This window comes from Hyla sarda, chromosome 5 (assembly GCF_029499605.1).
Source record: "Hyla sarda isolate aHylSar1 chromosome 5, aHylSar1.hap1, whole genome shotgun sequence".
NCBI classification, from domain to species: domain Eukaryota; kingdom Metazoa; phylum Chordata; class Amphibia; order Anura; family Hylidae; genus Hyla; species Hyla sarda.
This window is the reverse complement of record NC_079193.1, coordinates 77,059,094-77,086,268: the sequence shown is the minus strand read 5'-3', so window position 1 is coordinate 77,086,268 and position 27,175 is coordinate 77,059,094. Positions and strand designations below refer to the sequence as shown.

Genomic DNA, 27,175 nt, shown 5'->3' with positions numbered 1-27,175 from the left:
TCCCATAAGAAAAATAAAACAGTGTAAAAAAAAATAAACATATGTGGTATCGCCGCGTGCGTAAATGTCCGAACTATAAAAATATATCATTAATTAAGCCGTACGGTCAATGGCGTACGCGCAAAAAAATTCCAAAGTCCAAAAAAGCGTATTTTGGTAACTTTTTATAACATTAAAAAATGAATAAAAAGTGATCAAAAAGTCAGATCAAAACAAAAATCATACCAATAAAAACTTCAGATCACGGCGCAAAAAATGAGTCCTCATCCCGCCCTGTACGTGGAAAAATAAAAAAGTTATAGGGGTCAGAAGATGACATTTTTAAACGTATACATTTTCCTGCATGTAGTTATGATTCTTTCCAGAAGTGCGACAAAATCAAACCTATATAAGTAGGGTATCATTTTAACCGTATGGACCTACAGAATAATGATAAGGTGTAATTTTTACCGAAATATGCACTGCGTAGAAACGGAAGCCCCCAAAAGTTACAAAATGGCGTTTTTTTTCCGATTTTGTCGCACAATGATTTTTTTTTCCGTTTCGCCGTGCATTTTTGGGTAAAATGACTAATGTCACTGAAAAGTAGAATTGGCGACGCAAAAAATAAGCCATAATATGGATTTTTAGGTGGAAAATTGAAAGGGTTATGATTTTTTAAAGGTAAGGAGGAAAAAACGAAAGTGCAAAAACGGAAAAACCCTGAGTCCTTAAGGGGTTAAAATTAGTCCAGGTAGGTGAAAAAATAAAGAAAAATAGGGGAATAAAAACACAAACGAAACGCCGACGCATTTCGACTTAACAGCAAGTCTTAGTCATAGCAAGTTACAGACACACACTGTCCGATATATACATGGATAAGCAACACGTGACATGACATCACACTCAGACCCATAGTGGCGGGTATAGACTCTCCTAGAAACACTAGGTTCTTGGCTGGATGGTCTTTTTGCAGCCCTTGGTACCCAGAACGATCGGCTATATCAAAAGATATCAAGTCTCTGTTACAAACCATGAAAAAAATGCAGTGGAAAGAGAATAAAAAATGGTTATCTTGTGATGTTACAGCCCTTTATACCTGTATCCCCCATAACCATGCCATCACTGCTGTTGCTTACCATCTCAACAAATACAGTACCTATCATAATTATCTCAGAGAATACATACTGCAGGTGTTACATTTTTTGTTACAAATTATTATTTTTTTTTTTTATAGTTTTAGAGATTATTATTATTTTTTTTTATATACAAATTACGGGCTGCCCTATGGGGTCTAAGTTTTCCCCGTCACTTGCTAATTTGTATATGTGGTATTGGGAGGAGTTCGTCCTGTGCTCACCAGCCAATCCATTTTTCCATCTGATTGGCTTGTATGGCAGGTACATAGACGACCTCCTCCTAATATGGAGGGGTACACATACTCAGGCACATGAGTTCATGTCGTATATTAATTCTATTGATTTATCATTGTCTTTTACAATGTCACTTGATGATAACGAGACCAATTTTCTGGATGTCACACTGTCTGGCAACGTTGTAAATAATTGTGTACATACTGAGCTATATCGCAAGCCTTGTGCAGGCAATAGCTTGCATCACGCATCTAGTTGTCATCCGCAGCATGTCATACAAAATTATATTTTGATTCTTCAGGTCAAAATGATTTCATTACCCAATTTGTTATAAAAAAAAAAGTTTAGAATTTTTTGAATTGCCATTTTTTGTTCTGTATACTAGACTCTTTGAGGGCTCATTTTTTGTTTTATTTTTTTCTGGAATGTGATCAAAAAAAATTATGTGATCTGATGTTTTTTTGTTAAATTTACAGAGCAGTTTAAATAATTTAATAGTTCAGACATTTCAGCATGTGACAATACTGCGTTTTAGGAGTTTTCGTGTTAACTTTTTTTTTTTTAAACGGTAAAGGGAAGGTGATTTAAAACTTTATTATGAAATGTTTTATTTTTTTTTATATATAGGGTTTCTTTTTTAACCTTCCCAGCACAGCACGTATGCATACATCCAAGTTGCTAGCTAGATAGCGCAACTGGACGTATGCATATGTCCTAGGGATCTCCAGCTCAGCGCAATGCGCTGCAGGAGATCGATGGCGGGGTCAATCACATCGGTCTTGTGCCGGTCTTGGCAGCAATATTTGGGGCTCCTCCTGTACACCATCGGCAATCTCGCAATGCTATTGCGGGATCCTGTTGGTTACCATGGCAGCAGAAGTTGAGCTGATGGCCTCCTGTCTGCCTAGTATGGCAGCCTGTGAGATCCAGTCATAGGCTGGATCGCACAGGTGGCATGTCAGTATACTGATAGTTATACTGTGCTTAAGTACAGATGTACTGCAGCATAATAAATATATAAATATAAATATATATATATATATATATATATATATATATATATATATACACACATACATACATACACAGTGGTCCCTCAACATACGATTGTAATCCGTTCCAAATGGACCATCGTTTGTTGAAACCATCGTATGTTGAGGGACCCGTGCAATGTAAAGTATAGGACAGTGGTCTACAACCTGCGGACCTCAAGATGTTGCAAAACTACAACACCCAGCATGCCCGGACACCCGTTGGCTGTCCGGGCATGCTGGGAGTTGTAGTTTTGCAACATCTTGAGGTCCGCAGGTTAAAGACCACTGGTATAGGAAGTTGTACTCACCTGTCCCCGCCGCTTCGGACCGGCACCGCTCGTCACCACTGCCCTGGATGTTTCCTTCCATCGCTGTCGCCGCGTCCCTGGGGTGTCCCCGACGCTCCGGTAAGGCCTCTGCTTCCCCGGCATCCTCGCTCTCCGTCGCCGCTCCTATTGGATGACGGGACGGCGTGCTCAGCGACGTGATGACGACGATGGAGAGCGCCGATGATGCAGGGGATCCCGAAGAGGACGCTCCGGAGCCCCGAGGACAGGTAAGTGATCGTCAGCAGACCACACGGGGCACCGTAAACGGCTATCCGGTGGCAGCTGAAACAGTCTGCGCTACCGGATAGCCGTTTATGCAATGGCCCCGACATAAAAAAGCATCGTATGTTGATGCTGCTTTCAACATGCGATGGCCTCTGAGAGGCCATCACATGTTGAAATTATCATATGTCGGGGCCATCGTAGGTCGGGGGGTCACACACATATATATATATATAAATACACACTGACAAACACAAGATAGAGGGCACTGCTGAAAAGAGGGACCGACACCTATGCCCAGCTGTATAACAGCATATAATAAGGAGCCTAACGAAGTGTCACTGTGGCCACGCGGAGTCCAGGTGCTCGAGTCCAGGGGTGCTGGGGACAAAGAAATCCAAAGTCACTCAACAATATAGAAATGAAGATAAACCGGTACCCACACTCACCGCAAGGAAAACTCAAACCGACTCTCCTGGACTCTAGGAAATTCCCTGCATCAGGCTGGTAGCAGGGCGCTCAGAGTGGAGGCGACTGCCGGCAAAGTTTTGCGAAAGAAGCGCGTCTTGCGTGAAACTTTGCCGGCAGTCGCCTCCACTCTGAGCGCCCTGCTACCAGCCTGATGCAGGGAATTTCCTAGAGTCCAGGAGAGTCGGTTTGCTGTTCCCTCGCGGTGAGTGCGGGTACCTGTTTATCTTCATTTGTATATGTGTATATTTATATACAAATAAATAGACAATGTTTGGAAAATAAGGCCCAAGTTGGCTTGGTCACTTGACTAAACGGTTAGAGTCCTGCTACTGGCCCATCATCGGAGTTACACTTTAGACCTTGCGGATAGGTGAGTGTTTCCCAAACGGGTTGCCTCCAGCTGTTGCAAACCTACAACAGAGTCCATACAGCCTGAGACACTTACCCCGCGCTGTACTTGAGAAGTTCGGCATCGAGGTTCTCCTTTATGCCGGTGCGTTTCTTGCCCAGATACTTGGGGGGCAGCGCTAAGTGCCTGCTATGCGTCTTCACCACCAGACACGAATACTTGCTGTCTATAAAGCTGCGCGCTTCGGAGAAGGACGGTAACTGCAGACAGGACAGGGCCGTGGGCTTTTCGGCGGAGTCGGCTGGAGCTGAACTCCCGAGGCTGACAGGTTCGGCCATGCTGTCCCGTCCACATGTTCCCCCTAGAAGCGGCGACGGCTGATGACGTACACCATGATTGCATTCAGCCGCCGCACGTCCCTAGAGGCCAAAATGAAGGCAGGATAGCCGCCGCCATGTTTGTGAAGACTATTGTAATGCGCATGCGCTTTGACTGTAGGCTCAGACTGAAATTGTTTCTCACGTTTTATTATCGTGATTGACAAACAGTGCAAATTTTTTTTTAAACAGCACCACCCCTGTTCTGAGGACGTGTGTAATATTATAACTTGGCTCCATTCACTTCAGTGGAACTGAGCAGCAATACCATAAACAACATGAGGACAGGGGTGGTGCTGTTTATTTTTTTTTTTTAAGAAGATATCAGCTGTGATTCTAATCCTGGATAACCCATTTAGGGTACATTCACACAAGCAGATTTTTTTTTTGCGGGTTTTCCGCTGCGTATTTGAAAGTGGGCGGGATTTTCCGTAGCATAAATTCCGCCGCGGAAAATCTGCTGCGGACAGCCGAGAAGAGCCCGCCCACTTTCAAATACGCACCGGAAAACCCGCAAAAAAATCCGCTCGTGTAAATGTACCCTTAGGGGGGTGGTCTTTGGCTGTCTGGGAATGCTGGGAGATGTAGTTTTACAACATCTGGGGGTCAAGTATCGTATTTTTCGCCCTATAGGACACACCGGCATGTAAGACGCACCCAATTTTAAAGGTGCAAAATCTAGAAAAAAAAGATTCTGCACCCAACAGTGATCTTCAACCTGCGGACCTCCAGATGTTGCAAAACTACAACTCCCAGAATGCCCGGACAGCCGTTGGCTGTCCGGGCATGCTGGGAGTTGTAGTTATGCAACATCTGGAGGTCCGCAGGTTGAAGACCACTGGATAGGAGGTAATACTCACATGTCCCCGCCACTCCGGACCCATCACCGCTGCCCTGGATGTCGCTCCATCGCTGTTGCCACGTCCCCGGGGTGTCCACGACGCTCTGGACGTCTTCTTCCCCGGGATCCACGCTGTCCGTCGCGTCATCACGTCGCTATGCACGCTGCTCCTATGGGATGGCATGCGCGACAACGTGATGACGTCAAAGGAGAGCGCCGCCATGCAGGGGATCCCGGCACGGAGCAGACACCAAGGAGGCAGGTAAGGTCCCTCCAGGTGTCCTGTAAGTTGTTCGGGACGCCACAATTTCACCGCGGCGGTCCCGAACAGCCCGACTGAGCAGCCGGTTTAGTGTCATTTTCCCTTCAGACGCGGCAGTCAGCTTTGATCGCCGCGTCTGAAGGGTTAATACAGGCCATCACCGCGATCGGTGATGTCCTGTATTAGCCGCGGGTCCCGGCCGTTGATGGCCGCAGGGACCGACCCAATAGGTGTGTATTCGCCGTATAAGACGCACCAACTTCCCCCCCCCCCCCAGTTTTGTGGAAGAAAAAGTGCGTCTTATACAGCGAAAAATACGGTACATAACCAACTCCAGCTTGCAGATTTTCCGCTGTTGAATTTCTGCAACTGATTGACTCTAATGGGTCTGATACAAACCTTAATATTTTCCGTTGCAAAATCCACAGCATATAATGTATGTGTGAGCATACTCTTAAAGGGGAACTCCAGGAACTAGAACTTATCCCCTATACGCTGTAGATAATCGCGGTGGGTCCGACCTCTGGAACTTCCTGTCATCTCTTGTACAGGGCCCCCTCTACTTACCCATCCTTGGCACGCTCCAGTCCCCACCCTTGAAGTCGAGTGCAAGTGATGGCCTGCTTAGCCAATCATCAGCTTAGATGGATAATGGGGATGAATAAAAATGTTAAGGGGGCAATAAATGACAAAAATAAAGCATTTAAACTAATAAAACAGGACAGCAGTGAAGAAGCATTAAAAAGCTATAGAGAAAAATGTGAAATATGTAAAAAACTGATGAAAGCCGCAAAAATAGAGACAGAAAGACTCATTGCCAAAGAGAGTAAAACTAACCTCAAAAGGGTAGCTCCCACCATCCTATTTTTTTTCTGTCCCTGCCTATTGCCAATCTATCCCTAACCCCCTCCCTGCTTTTAATTTTTATTTTTACTATATTAAAAATAACTTTTTTTTCTGCCTGGTAGTGTGCTCACTACCAGGCAGACTTCCCCAGCAGGCACCACGTCACTGATGCCTGCTGGGGGGGGACTTCCGCCCTTAGTTTATCTACACAGGGGGCCTCCAGCTGTTTCACCACTACAACTCCCAGCTTGCCCTGACATCTACTGTCTGTCAGGGCATGCTGGGAGTTGTAGTATTGAAACAGTTGGAGGCCCCCTGTGTAGATAAACTATTAGTTAGTTACATGCGGCGCTACGGCGCTAGCCCGTTCCCTCCGTTCCCCGCGCGCCATACCCCGTTCCCTTCATCACAAATCCCCCCCCCCCCCCTCATACCCCATTCCCTCCATCACAAACCCCCCTCCCGCATACCCCGTTCCCTCATTACACTTACTGCAGAGTCCGGCAGTGGGCGTGCAGGGACAGCGGCGGCAACGAGGCGGCAGCGATGTGCGGGAGGATTGGCCTCCCAGCCAGTGGCCGGGGAGCCAATGCGCTCGCTCCCTGCCTGTCTGATTGACAGGCAGGGAGCGAGTGCAGCCTAACTGAAAAAGGACTGATTGCCAGGCCAAAATCAGTCCTTTTTCAGGCGTGACGTCACGCCAGGCTGCAGCCGGCCACTAGGAGGGAGACCCCTAGTGGCCGGTTTTCAAATGTAAATTAAACCATTTTAATTAAAAAAATAATAATAAAAGTATATTAGAGATATGTTGTAGTACATAAGTACTACAACATATCAAAAAATAAAGTTGGTGACAGTGCCCATTTAAATATATAAATAGCTAAAAGGTCAAAAATAAAAGTGTTGGCCCTGCAAACAATTATGAGGAAGAAATTATAGACAGGGTTCAGGAAAAAGCAAATATAATAAACAAATTCTTCTCCACTGTATTCACCAAGGAAAATGAAATGCCAGGTGAAATACAGCGAGATAAGGTAAACTCTCCGGTACAGGTCACCTGTCTAAGGGCTGGTTCACATCACGTTTTCTCCAATACATGAGCGCATACGGCAGGGGGGAGCTAAAACCTCACGCTCCCATATGCCTTCGTATGTGCTCCCGTATGTAATTCATTTCAATGAGCTGGCCGGAGTGAAACATTCGGTCCAGTCGGCAATGAGCCGACCGGACCAAACGTTTCACTCCGGCCGGCTCATTGAAATTAATTACATACGGGAGCGCATACAAAGGCATACGGGAGCGCGAGGTTTTAGCTCCCCCCCTGCCGTATGCGCTCCCGTATGGGAGAAAACTTGATGTGAACCAGCCCTGACCCAGGAAGTACAGTGCCGCCAACTAAAAATCAAAATAGACAAATCATCAGGTCCAGATGGCATTCACCCCCGAGTTCTAAAGGAATTAAACAATGTAATAGACAGACCCCTATTTTTTATATTCAGGGACTCTATAGTAACAGGGACTGTTCCCCAGGACTGGCGCATGGCAAATGTGGTGCCAATATTTATAAAGGGGTCAAAAGGTGACCCCGGGAATTACAGGCCTGTTAGTTTAACCTCCGTTGTATGTAAATGGTTTGAGGGTTTTCTAAGGGATGCTATATTGATAAAAATAAATGTATGACTCCATATCAGCATGGCTTCATGAGGGATCAGTCCTGTCAAACTAACCTGATTATTCTGATTGGGTGACTGTTACTAGTGGGGTACCACAGGGGTCCGCCTTGGGTCCTGTCCTATTTAATATATTTATTAATGACCTTGTAGAGGGGTTGAATAGTAAATTAGCAATCTGTGCAGATGATACTAAACCCTGTAAAGCGGTAAACACAATAGAGGACAGTGCACTGTTACAAATGGATCTGGATAGGTTGGAGGTTTGGGCTGGGAAGTGGCAGATGAGGTTCAACACTGATAAATGTAAGGTAATGCACATGGGGAGTAGTGTTGCTCGCGAATATTCGCAAAGCGAATTTTATTCGCGAATATCGCATATTCGCGAATTCGCGAATATAGCACTATATATTCGTAATTATGAATATTCGTTTTTTTTTTTTCACAGTACACATCACAGTGATCACCCCTCTCTGCTTCCAGCTTGTGTGGTGTAAAGAAGGCTCTAATACTACTGTGTGAGACCGGCGTGCAAATTTTCCCATATGTTAATTTTCACATTCGCAAATTTTCGCATATGCGAAAATAAAACGAGAATATTATGAATATGCGAATATTCGCGAATATATGACAAATATTCGTCCATATATTCGCGAATATTCGCGAATTCGAATATGGCCTATGCCGATCAACACTAATGGGGATGTTACGCCGAGCGCTCCGGGTCCCCGCTCCTCCCCGGAGCGCTCGCAACATCCTCGCAACTGCAGCGCCCCGGTCAGATCTGCTGACCGGGTGCGCTGCGATTCCTCTCCCAGCCGGGATGCGATTCGCGATGCGGGTGGCGCCCGCTCGCGATGCGCACCCCGGCTCCCGTATCTGACTCGCTCTCCGTCGGTCCTGTCCCGGCGCGCGCGGCCCCGCTCCCTAGGGCGCGCGCGCGCCGGGTCTCTGCGATTTAAAGGGCCACTGCGCCGCTGATTGGCGCAGTTGGTTCAATCAGTGTGTTCACCTGTGCACTCCCTATTTATACCTCACTTCCCCTGCACTCCCTCGCCGGATCTTGTTGCCATTGTGCCAGTGAAAGCGTTTCCTTGTGTGTTCCTAGCCTGTGTTCCAGACCTCCTGCCGTTGCCCCTGACTACGATCCTTGCTGCCTGCCCCGACCTTCTGCTACGTCCGACCTTGCTCTTGTCTACTTCCTTGTACCGCGCCTATCTTCAGCAGTCAGAGAGGTTGAGCCGTTGCTAGTGGATACGACCTGGTTACTACCGCCGTTGCAAGACCATCCCGCTTTGCGGCGGGCTCTGGTGAATACCAGTAGTAACTTAGAACCGGTCCACTAGCACGGTCCACGCCAATCCCTCTCTGGCACAGAGGATCCACCTCTTGCCAGCCGAATCGTGACAGTAGATCCGGCCATGGATCCCGCTGAAGTTCCACTGCCAGTAGTCGCCGACCTCACCACGGTGGTCGCCCAGCAGTCGCAACAGATAGCGCAACAAGGCCACCAGCTGTCTCAACTGACCGTGATGCTACAGCAGCTACTACCACAGCTTCAACAATCATCTCCTCCGCCAGCTCCTGCACCTCCTCCGCAGCGAGTGGCCGCGTCCGGCCTACGACTATCCTTGCCGGATAAATTTGATGGGGACTCTAAGTTTTGCCGTGGCTTTCTTACACAATGTTCCCTGCACTTGGAGATGATGTCGGACCAGTTTCCTACTGAAAGGTCTAAGGTGGCTTTCGTAGTCAGCCTTCTGTCTGGGAAAGCTCTGTCATGGGCCACACCGCTCTGGGACCGCAATGACCCTGTCACTACCTCTGTACACTCCTTCTTCTCGGAAATTCGAAGTGTCTTTGAGGAACCTGCCCGAGCCTCTTCTGCTGAGACTGCCCTGCTGAACCTGGTCCAGGGTAATTCTTCCGTTGGCGAGTACGCCATCCAATTCCGTACTCTTGCTTCCGAATTATCCTGGAATAATGAGGCCCTCTGCGCGACCTTTAAAAAAGGCCTATCCAGCAACATTAAAGATGTTCTGGTCGCACGAGAAATTCCTGCTAACCTGAATGAACTTATTCATCTAGCCACTCGCATTGACATGCATTTTTCCGAAAGGCGTCAGGAGCTCCGCCAGGATATGGACTTTGTTCGCACGAGGCGTTTTTTCTCCCCGGCTCCTCTCTCCTCTGGTCCTCTGCAATCCGTTCCTGTGCCTCCCGCCGTGGAGGCTATGCAAGTTGACCGGTCTCGCTTGACACCTCAAGAGAGGACACGACGCCGCATGGAGAATCTTTGCCTGTACTGTGCCGGTACCGAACACTTCCTGAAGGATTGTCCTATCCGTCCTCCCCGCCTGGAAAGACGTACGCTGACTCCGCACAAAGGTGAGACAGTTCTTGATGTCAACTCTGCTTCTCCACGCCTTACTTTGCCTGTGCGGATATCTGCCTCTACCTTCTCCTTCTCTACTATGGCCTTCTTGGATTCCGGATCTGCAGGAAACTTTATTTTGGCCTCTCTCATCAACAGGTTCAACATCCCGGTGACCAGTCTCGCCAGACCCCTCTACATCAATTGTGTAAACAATGAAAGACTGGACTGTACCGTGCGTTACCGCACGGAACCCCTCCTAATGTGCATCGGACCTCATCACGAAAAAATTGAGTTTTTGGTCCTCTCCAATTGCACTTCCGAAATTCTCCTTGGATTACCGTGGCTTCAACGCCATTCCCCAACCCTTGATTGGTCCACAGGAGAGATCAAGAGCTGGGGTACCTCTTGTTTCAAGGACTGTCTTAAACTGGTTCCCAGTACTCCCTGCCGTGACCCTGTGGTTCCCCCTGTAACCGGTCTCCCTATGGACTATGCTGACGTGTTTTGCAAAAAGCAAGCTGAGACTTTACCTCCTCACAGGCCTTATGACTGTCCTATTGACCTCCTCCCGGGCACTACTCCACCCCGGGGCAGAATTTATCCTCTGTCCGCCCCAGAGACTCTTGCTATGTCTGAATACATCCAGGAAAATTTAAAAAAGGGGTTTATCCGCAAATCCTCCTCTCCTGCCGGAGCTGGATTTTTTTTTGTGTCCAAAAAAGATGGCTCCCTACGTCCTTGCATTGATTACCGCGGACTTAATAAAATCACGGTAAAGAACCGCTACCCCCTACCTCTTATCTCAGAACTCTTCGATCGCCTTCAAGGTGCCCACATCTTTACCAAACTGGACTTAAGAGGTGCTTATAATCTCATCCGCATCAGGGAGGGGGACGAATGGAAAACGGCATTTAACACCAGAGATGGACACTTTGAGTATCTGGTCATGCCCTTTGGCCTGTGCAACGCCCCTGCCGTCTTCCAAGACTTTGTTAATGAAATTTTTCGTGATCTCTTATATTCCTGTGTTGTTGTGTATCTGGACGATATTCTGATTTTTTCTGCCAACTTAGAAGAACACCGCCAGCATGTCCGCATGGTTCTTCAGAGACTTCGAGACAATCAACTTTATGCCAAAATGGAGAAATGTCTGTTTGAATGTCAATCTCTTCCTTTCCTAGGATACTTGGTCTCTGGCCAGGGATTACAAATGGACCCGGATAAACTCTCTGCCGTCTTAGATTGGCCACGCCCCTCCGGACTCCGTCCTATCCAACGTTTTTTGGGGTTCGCCAATTATTACAGACAATTTATTCCACACTTTTCCACTACTGTGGCTCCTATCGTGGCTTTAACCAAGAAGAATGCCAATCCCAAGTCCTGGTCTCCCCAAGCGGAAGACGCATTTAAACGGCTCAAGTCTGCCTTTTCTTCTGCTCCCGTGCTCTCCAGACCTGACCCATCTAAAGCCTTCCTATTGGAGGTTGATGCCTCCTCAGTGGGAGCTGGAGCGGTCCTTCTACAAAAAAATTCTTCCGGGCATGCTGTTACTTGTGGTTTTTTTTCTAGGACCTTCTCTCCGGCGGAGAGAAACTACTCCATCGGGGATCGAGAACTACTGGCCATTAAATTGGCACTTGAGGAATGGAGGCATCTGCTGGAGGGATCAAAATTTCCAGTTATCATTTACACCGATCACAAGAATCTCTCCTATCTCCAGTCTGCCCAACGGCTGAACCCTCGCCAGGCCAGGTGGTCGTTGTTTTTTGCCCGTTTCAACTTTGAAATTCATTTTCGCCCTGCCGACAAGAACATTAGGGCCGATGCTCTCTCTCGTTCCTCGGATGCCTCGGAAGTAGAGGTCTCTCCGCAACACATCATTCCTCCTGACTGTCTGATCTCCACTTCTCCAGCCTCCATCAGGCAAACCCCTCCAGGGAAGACCTTCGTTTCTCCACGCCAACGTCTCGGGATTCTCAAATGGGGTCACTCCTCCCACCTCGCAGGCCATGCGGGCATCAAAAAGTCCTTGCAACTCATCTCTCGCTTCTATTGGTGGCCGACCCTGGAGACGGATGTTGTTGATTTTGTGCGGGCCTGCACTGTCTGTGCCCGGGATAAGACTCCTCGCCAGAAGCCTGCTGGTCTCCTTCATCCTCTGCCTGTCCCCGAACAACCTTGGTCTCTGATTGGTATGGACTTTATTACAGACCTACCCCCATCCCGTGGCAACACTGTTGTTTGGGTGGTCGTTGATCGATTTTCCAAGATGGCACATTTTATTCCTCTTCCTGGTCTTCCTTCAGCGCCTCAGTTGGCAAAACAATTTTTTGTACACATTTTTCGTCTTCACGGTTTGCCCACGCAGATCGTCTCGGATAGAGGCGTCCAATTCGTGTCAAAATTCTGGAGGGCTCTCTGTAAACAACTCAAGATTAAATTAAACTTCTCTTCTGCTTATCATCCTCAATCCAATGGGCAAGTAGAAAGAATTAACCAGGTCCTGGGTGACTATTTACGGCATTTTGTTTCCTCCCGCCAGGATGACTGGGCAGATCTTCTACCGTGGGCCGAATTCTCATACAACTTCAGAGTCTCTGAATCTTCTGCTAAATCCCCATTTTTCGTGGTGTACGGCCGTCACCCTCTTCCCCCCCTCCCTACTCCCTTGCCCTCTGGTTTGCCCGCTGTGGATGAAGTGACTCGTGATCTTTCCACCATATGGAAAGAGACCCAAAATTCTCTTCTACAGGCTTCATCTCGCATGAAAAGGTTTGCCGATAAGAAAAGAAGAACTCCCCCCATTTTTTCTCCCGGAGACAAGGTATGGCTCTCCGCTAAATATGTCCGCTTTCGTGTCGTTTCGTGTTACAAACTGGGACCACGCTATCTTGGTCCTTTCAAAGTCTTGTGCCAGATTAATCCTGTCTCTTACAAGCTCCTTCTTCCTCCTTCTCTTCGTATTCCCAATGCCTTCCATGTCTCTCTCCTTAAACCTCTCATCATCAACCGTTTCTCTCCCAAACTTGTTTCTCCCACTCCTGTTTCCGGCTCTTCTGACATCTTCTCCGTGAAGGAGATACTGGCCTCCAAGACGGTCAGAGGGAAAAAATTTTTTTGGGTTGATTGGGAGGGCTGTGGTCCAGAAGAGAGATCCTGGGAACCTGAGGACAACATCCTAGACAAAAGTCTGGTCCTCAGGTTCTCAGGCTCCAAGAAGAGGGGGAGACCCAAGGGGGGGGGGGGGTACTGTTACGCCGAGCGCTCCGGGTCCCCGCTCCTCCCCGGAGCGCTCGCAACATCCTCGCAACTGCAGCGCCCCGGTCAGATCTGCTGACAGGGTGCGCTGCGATTCCTCTCCCAGCCGGGATGCGATTCGCGATGCGGGTGGCGCCCGCTCGCGATGCGCACCCCGGCTCCCGTACCTGACTCGCTCTCCGTCGGTCCTGTCCCGACGCGCGCGGCCCCGCTCCCTAGGGCGCGCGCGCGCCGGGTCTCTGCGATTTAAAGGGCCACTGCGCCGCTGATTGGCGCACTTGGTTCAATCAGTGTGTTCACCTGTGCACTCCCTATTTATACCTCACTTCCCCTGCACTCCCTCGCCGGATCTTGTTGCCATTGTGCCAGTGAAAGCGTTTCCTTGTGTGTTCCTAGCCTGTGTTCCAGACCTCCTGCCGTTGCCCCTGACTACGATCCTTGCTGCCTGCCCCGACCTTCTGCTACGTCCGACCTTGCTCTTGTCTACTCCCTTGTACCGCGCCTATCTTCAGCAGTCAGAGAGGTTGAGCCGTTGCTAGTGGATACGACCTGGTTACTACCGCCGCTGCAAGACCATCCCGCTTTGCGGCGGGCTCTGGTGAATACCAGTAGTAACTTAGAACCGGTCCACTAGCTTGGTCCACGCCAATCCCTCTCTGGCACAGAGGATCCACCTCTTGCCAGCCGAATCGTGACAGGGGAGGAAAAATCCGGGCTGGAATTATGTATTAAATGGGAGAACACTTGGGACGACTGACATGGAAAAGGACTTGGGAGTCTCAGTTAATAGTAAATTTAGCTGTAGTGACCAGTGTCGGGCTGCTGCTGCCAAGGTAAATAAAATCATGGGGTGCATCAATAGGGGCATAGATGCCCACGACAAGGAAATAATTCTATCCCTGTACAAATCACTAGTCAGACCACACATAGAATACTGTGTACAGTACTGGGCACCAGTGTACAAAAAAGATATAGTGGAGCTGGAGAGGGTTCAAAGACGGGCAACCAGAGTAATACGGGGAATGGGAGGACTACAGTACACAGAAAGATTATCAGAATTAGGGTTATTAAGTTTAGAAAAAAGAAGGCTTAGGGGAGACCTAATAACTATGTATAAATATATCAGGGGACAGTACAGAGATCTCTCCCATGATCTATTTATACCCAGGACTGTTTCTATAACAAGGGGGCATCCTCTATGTTTAGCGGAAAGAAGGTTCCTACACCAGCACAGACGGGGGTTCTTTACTGTAAGAGCAGTGAGACTGTGGAATTCAATGCCAGAGGAGGTGGTCATGGTGAACTCTGTAAAAGAGTTCAAAAGGGGTCTGGATGCATTTTTGTAGAATAATAACATCACCGGTTATGTATACTAGATTTATAGGGACAGAACGTTGATCCAGGGATTTATTCTGATGCCATATTTGGAGTCGGGAAGGAATTTTTACCTCTATTATGAGGGTTTTTTTGCCTTCCTCTGGATCAACTCAGTAGGGACTCATTAGGATATAGGTTGAACTTGATGGACTCTGGTCTTTTTTCAACCTTATGAACTTTGTAACTATGTAATGGGACCTCTCACTTCAGCCAGTGATTGAATGAGCGAACTGTCACTGGTTTTGGAAGGTGGGCCCCATACAGGAGATCACAGAGAGTTCCAGCGGTCAGATCCCCCACGATCAGACACTTCCCCCATGTCCTGTGTATAAGGGATTCATTTCTGTTCCCCGGAGTACCCCTTTATGGCGTACCTGTCAGATCCCACAACAAAAAATATAAAACATGTTACTCAGTATCTAAGCCTGACCATGTTCATCTACTTTTTATGCCTCTATCACTGATATTTATTATAAAAATCCCTCTTTTCATCAGCTCACATTGTTAGAAATCCTCACAGGGGAAGGGCAGGGCCGGATTAAGAGCATCATTGGCCTTGTGCTGAAGATTGTGATGGGCCTTTTTATCGAAGTATATAAAATGAAAACGCTACACAAAGGAGTTTTGTCACATGTTTTATGCACATTAAATTATCAGGATAGCTGGATATATATTAGTGTATGGAAACTTTGCATATCTTTATAGAATCTGTTCTTTAGCTAAAAAAAAGAAACAACTCACTTTTATGGGGACCCAGAGTGTCAAAGAGGTGTGGTAGAGGGTCTGCTATGCCCCACAGACTGTATCACCTACGATTTTACGTCACATCTGCTGCTTCTTTGGATAACACGCAGGGCTCGCTTGCCAGTGACGTGTTGCTACTTGTGAACCACAATCCCTATTCATGGTGCATGCACAGGATGTCTTATCTGAGTCCAAACCTGTCAGACTGCTCATGCATCACAATCCCCATTCACGGCGCATAGGGGATGCGTGTGTCAAAGAAGGCGCAGAGAAGTGTTGCAGCCCTGTAGCCACACCTCTTTCACACTCTATGCACCCCTAAAAAATGTTTTTTGTTTTTTTAGTGAAATAAAGGATCAAACAACATCTATGAAGATATGTAAAGTATCATACACCAACATCTTTTATGGCCATGCTAGCAATTTCATATGTATAAGGCTTCTTTCACACTGCGTTAGCACACGGCAGTATGACGGCCATCGAGGGAGCCTGGGGGAATAGCGGGAGAAAAATTACTGCTTGCACCATCTTCTCCTGCTAGTCCTGTTACAAAATAATAGCGCCCGACGGACCCCATTATAGTAAATGGGAGCCATCGACCCCGTTATTGCACGTTATGCCCCATCTAAAACAAACTGCTGTTAAAGGCTGGAAAAAAAAAAGGGGCCTAATGGCCGTTTAAAGGGGTGCTCTGCTGCTCAGCGTTTGGAACAAACTGTTCCGAACGCTGGAGCCGGCGCAGGAAGCTCGTGACGTCACGCCCCCTCCCATAGACTTGCATTGAGGGGTCAGGGTGTGACGTCATGAGGGGGTGGGGCAATGACGTCACAAGCTTCCTGCTCCAGCGTTCAGAACAGTTTGTTCCAAACGCTGAGCAGCAGAGCACCCCTTTAAGGACGGGGCACAATGGCAGTCTGAAACTAACGTACCACAGATGCACTTTAAACAATTTATACTATCTATAGTGCCCAAATGGTAATGCCATTTCTTAGTGGGACTCACAGGCAATATCTTCTCTCATCAGCATCGTCCTCTTGTATTTTATTTTCCATCTGGCTTGGACCGCTGTGACGATTCCTTCCAGACGTATATAATTTCTGCAGAATTGGTAGGGAAACATTTTAAGCGCAGCAATTACCCAACACTGCATTAAGTAGTACAGCTATAAGAAGATATGTCATTCAGAAACAAGGAAAAGGTCTTCACACCTAGCTTTTTTATGCTCCTGAATGGCATATCTGTTTATAATAGCTCAGCTATTATAGACTGATTTGCCTATAACATATAATCAAAGCTGTCTATAATAGCTCAGCTATTATAAACAGATATGCCATTCAGGAGCATAAAAAAGCTAGGTGAGAAATTGTCACCTAGCTTTTCTGGGCTCCTGAATGGCATATCTGCTTATCATAGCTCATCTAATCTATACAGATTTGACTAAAAGTTATAGGAAAATCTATCTATAATAGCTGAGCTATGATAAGCAGATATGCCATTCAGGAGCCCAGAAAAGCTAGGTGACAATTTCTCACCTAGCTTTTTCATGCTCCTGAATGGCATATCTGCTTATCATAGCTCAGCTATTATAGACATATTTCCCTATAACATATAGTCAAAGCTGTCTATAACAACTGAGCTATTATAAGCAGACATGCCATTCAGGTGCATGAAAAAGCTAAGTGAGAAATTGTCATCTAACTTTTCTGGGCTCCTGAATGGGATATTTGCTTATCATAGTTCAACTATTATAGACAGCTTTGACTATATGTTATAGGCAAAGCTGTCTATAATAGCTGAGCTATTATAAGCAGATATGCCATTCACAAACCCAGAAAAGCTAGGTGATAATGTTTCACATAGCTTTTTCATACTCCTGAGTGGCATATCTTCTTATAATAGCTCAGCTACTATAAACAGAAATGCCATTCAGGAGCATGGAAAAGCTGGGTGAGACATTGTCACCTAGCTTTTCTGTGCACCTGAATGGCAAGTCAGTTCATGCCTGGTGGACTAGTGATACCTTTGGGAGAAACTCCTGGGGCAGAGGTAGAGAGTAATGTGCGCTGGGGGCGGGACCTCAGGCAGGTGGCAGCTACAGCACACACAGTAGTTTTTTAAACTTGGCGGGCGCTGGCAGAATGGGGGGGGGGAGGCATTTCATACGCTGATGTCATGTGGGGCACGCAAGTCAGCAGGTTACGCAGCCACGTCACCACCAGGGCCGTAGGTAAGCCTGAGGCCTGGGACATCGCAGGGACAGCCCTCTTTTACTGTTAATCAGTGGCGGCTCTAGAATTTGTGAGGCCCCGGCATCATTTTCTGCAGACGTCACATGATCCGATCGGCTGTGAGATGGCAAATTCTGTCCAGTACATCGAGACCACAATCACTAATAATACCAGTATACAAGGAGGGCAAAATTGAAAAAAAATATATCATTTAGCACCTTTTGGGGTGCGTCCGTTTCTATGCAGTGCACTTTTCAATAAAAAGACTCTTAATCTTTATTCTGTAGGTCCATACGATTAAAATGATAATTTATATACCGTATTTATCGGGGTATACCACGCACCGGCCTATAACACGCACCCTCATTTTACCAAGGATATTTGGGTAAAAAAAGTTTTTTACCCAAATATCCATGGTAAAATGAGGGTGCGTGTGTGCGCGTGTATACCCCGATACACCCCCAGGAAAGGCAGGGGGAGAGAGGACGTCACTGCCCGCTTCTCTCCCCCTGCCTTTCCTGGGGTCTAGAGCCCTGCAGCCGGCCCTTCTCTCCCCCTGGCTATCGGCGCCGCTGCCCGTTCTGTCCCCTGACATTGCCTGTGCTGCTGCCCCATTGCTTCCCCCATCCCCGGTTGTATAATTACTTGTTGCCGGGGTCGGGTCCGCGCTGCTTTAGGCCTCCAGTGTGCTTCCCCTGCGTCGTTGCTATGCACTGCATGGCGCGACGTAATGACGAGTGATGTCATTGTGTCTCGCAGTGCATAGCAACGAAGCAGGGGAAGCACACTGGAGGCCTAAAGCAGCGCGGACCCGACCCCGGCAACAAGTAATTATACAACCGGGGATGGGGGAGGCAACGGGGCAGCGGCGCCGGCAATGGGTGCCGCTGCCCCTTCTCTCCCCGTCTGTCGGCGCCGCTGCCTCATTGTCGGCGCCGCTTCTCTCCCCCTGGCTATCGGCGCCGGCAATAGGGCAGCGGCACCGATAGCCAGGGGGAGAGAACGGGCAGTGGCACCGATAGCAGGGGGAGAGAAGGGCCGGCAGCAGGACTCTAGACCCCAGGAAAGGCAGGGGGAGAGAAGCACCTTTGTGCTCGCTTTAAATCATTGAACTGCAGCGGCTTATCTGCGTAAAACACGCAGGTAGACTTTAGGCTAAAAATTTTAGCCTAAAAAGTGTGTGTTATACGCCGATAAATACGGTAGGTTTTTTCTATTTAACTACTTTAAAAAAATTCTTGTTGTACAAAAATAAGTTTGCTTTATAGTCTCTCTTCTCACCCTTATAACCCCTTTATTTTTCCACATACAGGGCGATATGAGGGCTCTTTTTTTTGTGCTGTGATCTGAAGTTTTTATCAGGACCATTTTTTTTATGACACCTTTTGACCGTGTTTTATTTTTCGACCAAAAATACGCACTTCTGGACTTTGATATTTTTCACGCTTTTGCCTTTCACTGTGTAACTTAAATAACATTGTATTTTATTACTTCAGACATTAGCACACCTGGCGATACCACATATGTTTATAGTGTTTTTTTTTTACATTATTTCATTTGAAAAATGAGGAAAGGGGGTGATTCAAACTTTTATTAGGGAACGTGTTAAAAAAAGTAAATATATGTGATTTATTATTATTTTTTTACACTTTTTTAGTCCCCATGTGTAGGCCGGGCAGTATAGGGAAGCGAGTACAGGGACATAATACTGCGGGGCTATATACCGTGACTGTGCTGCTGTACCCACTGCCCTGGTTACTAATATATATCTTATGTACGTAATATGGGCCAGGCAGGGCAGAGAACACAGCACAGTCATTGATATACAGTGACATAATACTGCTGGACTATATCCATTAATTATGCTGTACCCACTGCCCTGTCTACTGTATACACGCATATATATATATATATATATATATATATATATATATATATCTATAGCAGCCAGGGCAGTGGGAACAGCACAGCACAGCTGATGTATATAGCCCAGCAGTATTATGTCACTGTATATCAGTGTTTCCCAACCAGGGTGCCTCCAGGTGTTGCAAAACTACAACTATGGCAAACTGGTAATTGTAGTTTTGCAACAGCTGGAGGAACCCTGGTTGGGAAACACTGCTGTACATCAATAACTGTGCTGTGTTCTCTGGCTGGCCCATACAGCATATACTACTATATATACATATATATATAGGGCAGAGGACACAGCACAGTCACTGGTATACAGTTAGTGACTGAATGCTGCCTGAGCCAGGCCCGGCCACTGGGACTTATCAACAGAGCTCGTCACCTTCTGACCTTCTTCTTCGCACTGATGGCCCCTCTGCAGGTCGGAGACTGTCAGACTGGACGGAGCTCACATGGAGGGAAGATTCAGACCGCAGAGGCCGTACAGCTGTGAGGCAGTGTGTCTCTCTCTCTCTCTGCCGTCTCTTCAGCTCTGCGGTGAGCAGCCGGGGGAGGGGTCGGGCGGGCAGGGACTATTTACTAATAAGCTCCAGTGTCTTTGGCACATGACCAGCCCCATCAGCCCCCTCTCTTAAAGGGGCAGCAGGGGCTGGTCAGAAGAAGCGCTGGGGCCCAAAGGAAATGTTTTATTTTTAAACTTCACTCCCTGCAGTCGGGGGGAGAGTAGGGAGTTGCGCTGATCGGTCTGTGCGGGCCGTTTGTGCGGGCCGCTGGGCCTATTTTAACGCAGGGGCCTGGAGCTGCCGCTCCATCCGCCCCTACGTTAATCCGGCCCTGGGGAAGGGGACATATCCCTCCTTGTGGTGGTGGGAGGTGATTGGTGGGTCTGCTCATGCAGCCTTATCCATGTGCCTTTGTAAATTACCTTACTAGGTACACAATAAAGAATATTGGAGGCAGTTTATTTGAAGAAAATGTAGATATATTTATTAAAGCACAATATAAAATCCTATAAACATAAAATAAAATAAAGCATGTTTTTAAAAAAAATATTGCACTATTGTTGTAATCATTTGCTATTGGGCCCTTATGGCAAAAAAAAGGGAGATATATCAGTGCCAATAGTGATTATGAATGTCAGTAGTTCAGTGCCAGCGATATTACTGTAAGGTAATTTGTGGATATTGATTATCCGGAAAAACTCTGTTAGGCTGGGTTCACACTATGTTTTTTCAAATACGGTTACAGTATACAGTTTTCCGCAAAAAAACATATGGCAAAAACCGCATACAACCGTATGACTCCAAATACGTTTTTTTCCCATATACGGTTCCAAAACATATGTACCGTTCTATCCGTTTGCATCCGTTTTTGCCACCGGTTTTGCTATTTTGTTGGAATTAGTTTTCAAGCAATTTAATAAAGTTACTATTGTTCTATTGAAATTCCTTCTGCGCATGTGTCAACTCCAAAAACGGATTCGAAAAACCGTGTGCAACCATATTCTGAAATTCTGTGTACGGTTCTCATAGACAACAATGTTAAAAGAACCGCATAAGGTTCGCATACGGTTTTCCAACCGGAGGCAAAAACGTGGTCGACAGCGTTTTTGCCTACGGTTGAAAAATCGGCAAAACCGTATCCGAGGCAAAACGGATGCAACCGTACACAACATTTGGAATACGGTTTACAATGCATTCTCTATGCATACGGTTTCGGATACGGTTTCGGATACGGTCGTATACGTTTTTTTGCGGAAAACCGTATATGGTTACCGTATTTGAAAATCGTAGTGTGAACCAATTGAATGTTGAATGTATATTCAGTCTCTGTGTTAATTAGACTGAGCTGCTCACAGTCATTATAAAGGTAAAAAGTTGTTTCTCACCATATTTGCAGCACATAGGGGGAGATTTAGCAAAACCTGTGCAGAGAAAAAGTTGTCCAGTTGTCCATAGCAGCCAATCAGATCGCTTCTTTCATTTTTCACAGGCCTTCCTAAAAATGAAAGCAAGCTGATTGGTTGCTATGGGCAACTGGGCAAGTTTTCCTCTGCACAGATCTTGATAAATCTCCGCCAAGTGTCCATGGTTATCTGTCCTGTCTTATATCTAGATTCTAGATTTCTAGATACTTTGAGGCAAAAAGTATTTAGTCAGCCACCAACTGTGCAAGTTCTCCCACATTATGGTGGTGGAAAATAAGTATTTGGTCAATAACAAAAGAACTGTCCAGAGTAAAAGGAAATCACCATAGCTAACATATGCTGTTCTGGACAGTTCCTAAAATGGACAGGGATGTCAGCAGAGAGCACTGTGCTCATGATATCAGCAGACAGCTCTGTGTTTAAAATGGAAAAGAATTTCCACTGTAGTATTCAGCAGCTAATAAGTACAGGAAGGTACTACATTAAGATTTTTTAATAATAGTTTACAAATCTGTTTAACTTTCTGGCACCAGTTGATTTAAAAAAAAAAAAAGTTTTTTTTACCGGAGTACCCCTTTAAAAGAAGTACTGTGGTGCAGGGACACTACTTCCCTATCCAAAGGATAGGATCTCCTCTTTCCTTACTGAAATCCAACTGCCATATATTTGTGGAAAGTGCAAGGGTGCCAGTGAGGGTTATGTTGAGGGTAGTAGTCCTATATGTGTATGTTACAAAGCTGAGTGGTATAAGCCCTATGTTGCTCTGTGGTCCCAGGAATGATCTTTTTTCAAATAAGCTGTTCCTACCCACAAAACCCAGGAATGAGACCACTAAAGCCAGGGTTTTCTAAAAACAAGATTTAACTTTACTGAACTCCTTCACAGTTCCAGAGAGTACACAGTCTCTTAGATTTAGGTAGTAGATTTTAAGTAGTAAAGTTTAAAGGGGTACCCCGCTCCTAGACATCTTATCCCCCTATCCAAAGATAGGTAGAAGATAGATAGATAGCTAGATATCTATTCCACCTCTATCAGGTGTGTATATAAGGTGTCTTGGATGTTCTAGATCCTGCCATGCTTACTGAACTGTTCACACAGAGGCATATTCACAGTGTAGGGTCCCTCCCAATGAGGCCACCTTATCGCGGTGGTACGGTCCAAGCTATTTGACCGCCGGCGGAGACAAATTTGCGAGCTAAGTGCCTCACTATCTCATAGTTTCACCTTTGCATCTATTACACCATAGCTGTATAGCCCTCCATGTTTTATCTGCATGTTCATGTTTCACCTATATCCTTGTGCTGGCAGTGTGCTGCTGCATTCTTTTGTTGCTAGATAGCTAGATAGATAGAGGATAAGATGTCTTATCACGCCGCCCTTGCATTCTAAACATTTAATTCCGAATGCTGGGTTCGGGGCCGTGATCGTGATGTCACGCCACTCCCCCTTCCTTTCATGTCTATGGGAGGGGAAGTGATGTCACGAGGGGGCATGGCGTGATGTCATGACCACCGCCGCAGGAACCCAGCATTCTAAACATAATGTTTAGAACGCTGGGTGCAGCACAGAGATCGCGGTGGTCCCAGCAGCGGGACCCCAGCAATCAGACATCTTATCCCCTATCCTTTGGATAGGGGACAAGACGTCTAGAAGTGGAGTACCCCTTTTAGGAGTAGTGTTGCTCGCGAATATTCGCAATGCAAATGTTATTTGCGAATATCGCATATTCGCGAATTCGAATTCGTAATTACGAATATTCGTTTTTTTTTTTTTTTTTTTCACAGTACACATCACAGTGATCACCCCTCTCTGCTTCCAGCTTGTGTGGTGTAAAGAAGGCTCTAATACTACTGTGTGAGACTGGCACGCGAATTTTCGCATATACGAAAATTAGTATATGCAAATTTTCGCATATGCGAATTTTCGATTATGCTAATCTTCCAAAGGATAGGGGATAAGATGTCAGATCGCCGGGGTCCCGCTGCTGGGGACCCCGGGGATCGCTGCTGCAGCACCCCGCTATCATTACTGCACAGAGCAAGATCGCTCTGCACATAATGACGGGCAATACAGGGGCTGGAGCATCGTTACGTCACGGCCCGCCCCCGTCAATACAAGTCTATGGGAGGGGGCGTGGCGGTTGTCAGGCCCCCTGCCATAGACTTGCATTAAGGGGATGGGCTGTGATGTCATGAGGGGCGGAGCCATGACGTCACGCTGCTCCGGCCCCTGTATCGCCCGTCATTATGCACAGAGCGAACTCGCTCTGTGCAGTAATGATGGCGGGGTGCTGCAGCAGCGATCCCCGGGGTCCCCAGCAGCGGGACCGCGGCGATCTAACATCTTATCCCCTATCCTTTGGATAGAGGATAAGATGCCAGGGGCGGAGTACCCCTTTAAGGAGTCAAGGGAATGATAATTTGAGTCACTGTCCCGATGCTGCATGTGCAGATATAGTTTTGTAGAAATTACAAATTGCAAACTACTGAATGAGAATCTTACTGGAGGGAAAAGCAAACTAGGGACTCCACTCAACTTACTATTGTGGCAATGTGTAATGTCACACTCTGAGCAGCTTATCAAGGAGAAGTCCTCTCTGGTCCTACCCAAGGCCAAAATTTTGCCCTCAAATGCAATGGAATTGTGGCACACAACAATTAAGCAAAATGCATCAAAAAGAACAGAAATTGCTCCTCAACCAATAAGGTGGGGTGGCAAGGACAGAAAAGAAGGCATGGCCTAAATTGTGATACCATGAATCACAAGTGGGATTAAAGTAAGCAAAATACTAAACTTTTAACAGAAGTGCAAAATTGGACTAGGCAGTCTAAAAAAGCTCCAGAATTATCAATCAGTTACTTTGATAAATCTGAATAATTTAAGACTGTGGGGGGAATTCATCAAGGGAGTTACACTGGATTTTTCGTGTACAAAATTAGCAAAAAAGTTGCACGTGCGACTTTTAGTGGTATGCCAGCCTGTGCAATTTCTCACAATCCAGCTGTTTTACACAAGTTCTGTTTTTTACTTAGCTGTAGGCAGGGATTTACTAACTGCGACTTTTGTTTAAAAAGTCGCAAACAAAGTCGCAAGTGGGGTAAAAAGTAGGTTAAAGTGCCGTCCACATCTAACACCCGCGATCGGGGATGTCGGCCATTACCGGAGGGTCCCCTACTGCTCATAGCAGCCGGAACCTGCCGTGTATGACGCGAGCATACACAGGACTTAAATGTATGTCCTGGTGCTTGAAGTACTGCCAAACCAGGACGTACATTTATGTCCGTGGTCGTTAAGGGGTTAATAAAATGGTTAACGAGGGAATGTTTTTTGGAATACATTTTTTTAAACGTGTGGTGTTTTTTTTCCTTAGTTTTCTTAACAGGATTAGTAGTGGAAGCTGTCTAATAGACGGAATCCATTATTAAACCAGGTTTAGCGTCAGCCCCAAAAACAGCTAGCGCTAACCCCCAATTTTTACCCAATGCCACAGGGGTGCCGGGAACAGCCGGTACCAACAAGCCCGGAGCATCCAAAATGCCGCTTCTGGGCCTAGGTGGTAACAGGCTGTCGTTATTTAGGCTGGGGAGGGCCAGTAATAACGGTCCAAGCCCATCCTGGTAACCTCAGGCAGTTGCTGCTTGGTTGGTATTGTGCTGAGAATAAAAATACGGGGAGCCCTATGCATTTAGTTTTTTTAATTTATTTAATTATTTATGCAAAAGATGTGTGCATAAATTTTCATTCTTAGCAGGATACCAACCAAACAGCAACATCCTGATGTTACCAGGGTGGGCGAGGACCATTGTTACTGGCCCTCCTCACCCTAAATAACGCCTGTTTCCACCTGGGCCCAGGAGCACCATTTTTGACGCTCCGGGCCTGTTGGTACCGGCTCTTCCCGGCACCCCTGTGGTGGTGGGTACCGGGGTAGTAATAACCGGGGTTAGCGCTAGCTGTTTTTGGGGCTAACAATAAGCCAGGCTTAGTAATGGATTCTGTCTATTAGATAGCTTCCACTACTAATACTGTTAAGAAAACAAAAAAAAACACATGTTTAAATAAAATAAAAAAAATTCAACAAGAAAAATGCTGGTTACCGTAGTCCGAAGTAGTCCTTTGCATACAGTGAACTGAAATGAGAAAAAAAAAACATACAAAAAAATTGGTTAGTACATTTAGGGGGAAAAAGTGGTAATGAAATGAAATAAATACATATATATCACACATTTTTGTCACAAATGCGGCTTTAGAGCAGAAAAGTCACAGGGGAGAAGAGGTGGTGTTATCAACCCCCTGTGATAGTATGATAAATCTGTCACATGTAAAAACACACACCCCATGGAAAACAGTGTACGTAAGTCGTGTACATAAGCACCACGGCTTGATGAATTCCTCCCTGTATGCCTAAATTTAAGAATATTAGAATAAGACAGTTTTAGTAAATTTAGGTCAGTGCATATATGACGTTGTTTAGGAAGTTCATTAAACTTACTTTATAATTTCTATAATTTTATTGTGGCACTGATATAGAAAATCATTATTTTTATCTTTTTTTTTTTTCTTATACTATTTATGTTTTATACTTCGGGTTATAATCTTTCATGGATACCTAAAAAATGTACTGCAGTTGTTTTTGTTGTTGTTGATTTTATTTAATGTATGTGCAAGAAAACTTAGTTGAAGCAAATACAATTTCTCCTTCATACTGTTTGCTGATTTTGTTAAACTTTATATTTTTTTAAATTAAATCTCTTTCTTTTATAATTCCATTAAGGAATTACTGTTTTACATGTTTATTTTAAAATTGTAATGTATTAGCTCAAACACACACACAAATAATCACACAAATATTTGGTATTGCTACAATCGTAATAACCTGTATAAATAATATTAGCATGTTGCTTACACTTTACAGGAGACAGCATAGCAAAAAAAAAAAAAAAAAAAAAAAAAAAAAAAAAAAACAGATTACAGATTACATTTTTATTTTTTGCTTTTTTATAAAAAAAAGGTAATCAATTATATGTTGAAAACTTAAATTTGTCCCTTACAAAAGCATGCCTTAATACAGCTGCAGCAATGGAAAAATAAAAAGGCTCATTGGAATGCAGCAATGAAAAAAATTGAAGAAGATTGCTTAGAATTTACAAATGGTTTAAGATAAATGTTTCCAGGCTGTGGTTTTATTTTACTGTGTTTTTTATGCAATGGTTTCATCTTTAAAACACATCACACCATATGTTAATTCTACAATGTAAAAGTGTGTAAAAGATAGAAAAAAAAAACAATAGATAAATATAATTTAAAAAAAATAAACACCTTTCTTTTACACATCTATATACACACATTACCTGAAATTGGAATCATGTTCTCTACATACTACATACTGTACACCAACATGTAGAACCACATTTGAGCAGCAGGTGGCACTGCAGGGTCAAGGAAACATTTGACTTTTTAGAAAAAAATAAATAAATAAGTAACCAAAGCAAAGGTTCCCACGATTCAATCCTTAGCCAACGGATGTGGATAATTTATCAGTTTGCATGTGGTTCTTTGGGTTTTTCTGATGTTTGTATATAATTTTAAAGACTTGTTAA

At 45.7% G+C, this 27,175-nt stretch overlaps 1 protein-coding gene across 3 annotated transcripts in view; it reads right to left on the bottom strand.

Annotated features, from left to right (window-relative positions):
• POLR1F (RNA polymerase I subunit F) overlaps positions 1-20,165 on the bottom strand; it is a 29,822-nt gene extending 9,657 nt beyond the window's left edge. Inside the window, exons 1-2 of one of the 3 annotated variants that reach the window (XM_056518394.1) lie at positions 20,039-20,165; positions 16,512-16,606 (exon numbers count right to left, since the gene is read on the bottom strand). In XM_056518394.1, the coding sequence (XP_056374369.1) occupies positions 16,512-16,561 (50 nt within the window). In that variant the 5' untranslated portion in view covers positions 16,562-16,606; positions 20,039-20,165. Of the gene's footprint in view, positions 1-3,269; positions 3,319-3,853; positions 4,198-16,511; positions 16,607-20,038 lie in introns of those variants that run through there. The other 2 variants (XM_056518393.1, XM_056518392.1) reach the window with 2 other exon arrangements.
• Positions 20,166-27,175: the final 7,010 nt, after the last annotated feature.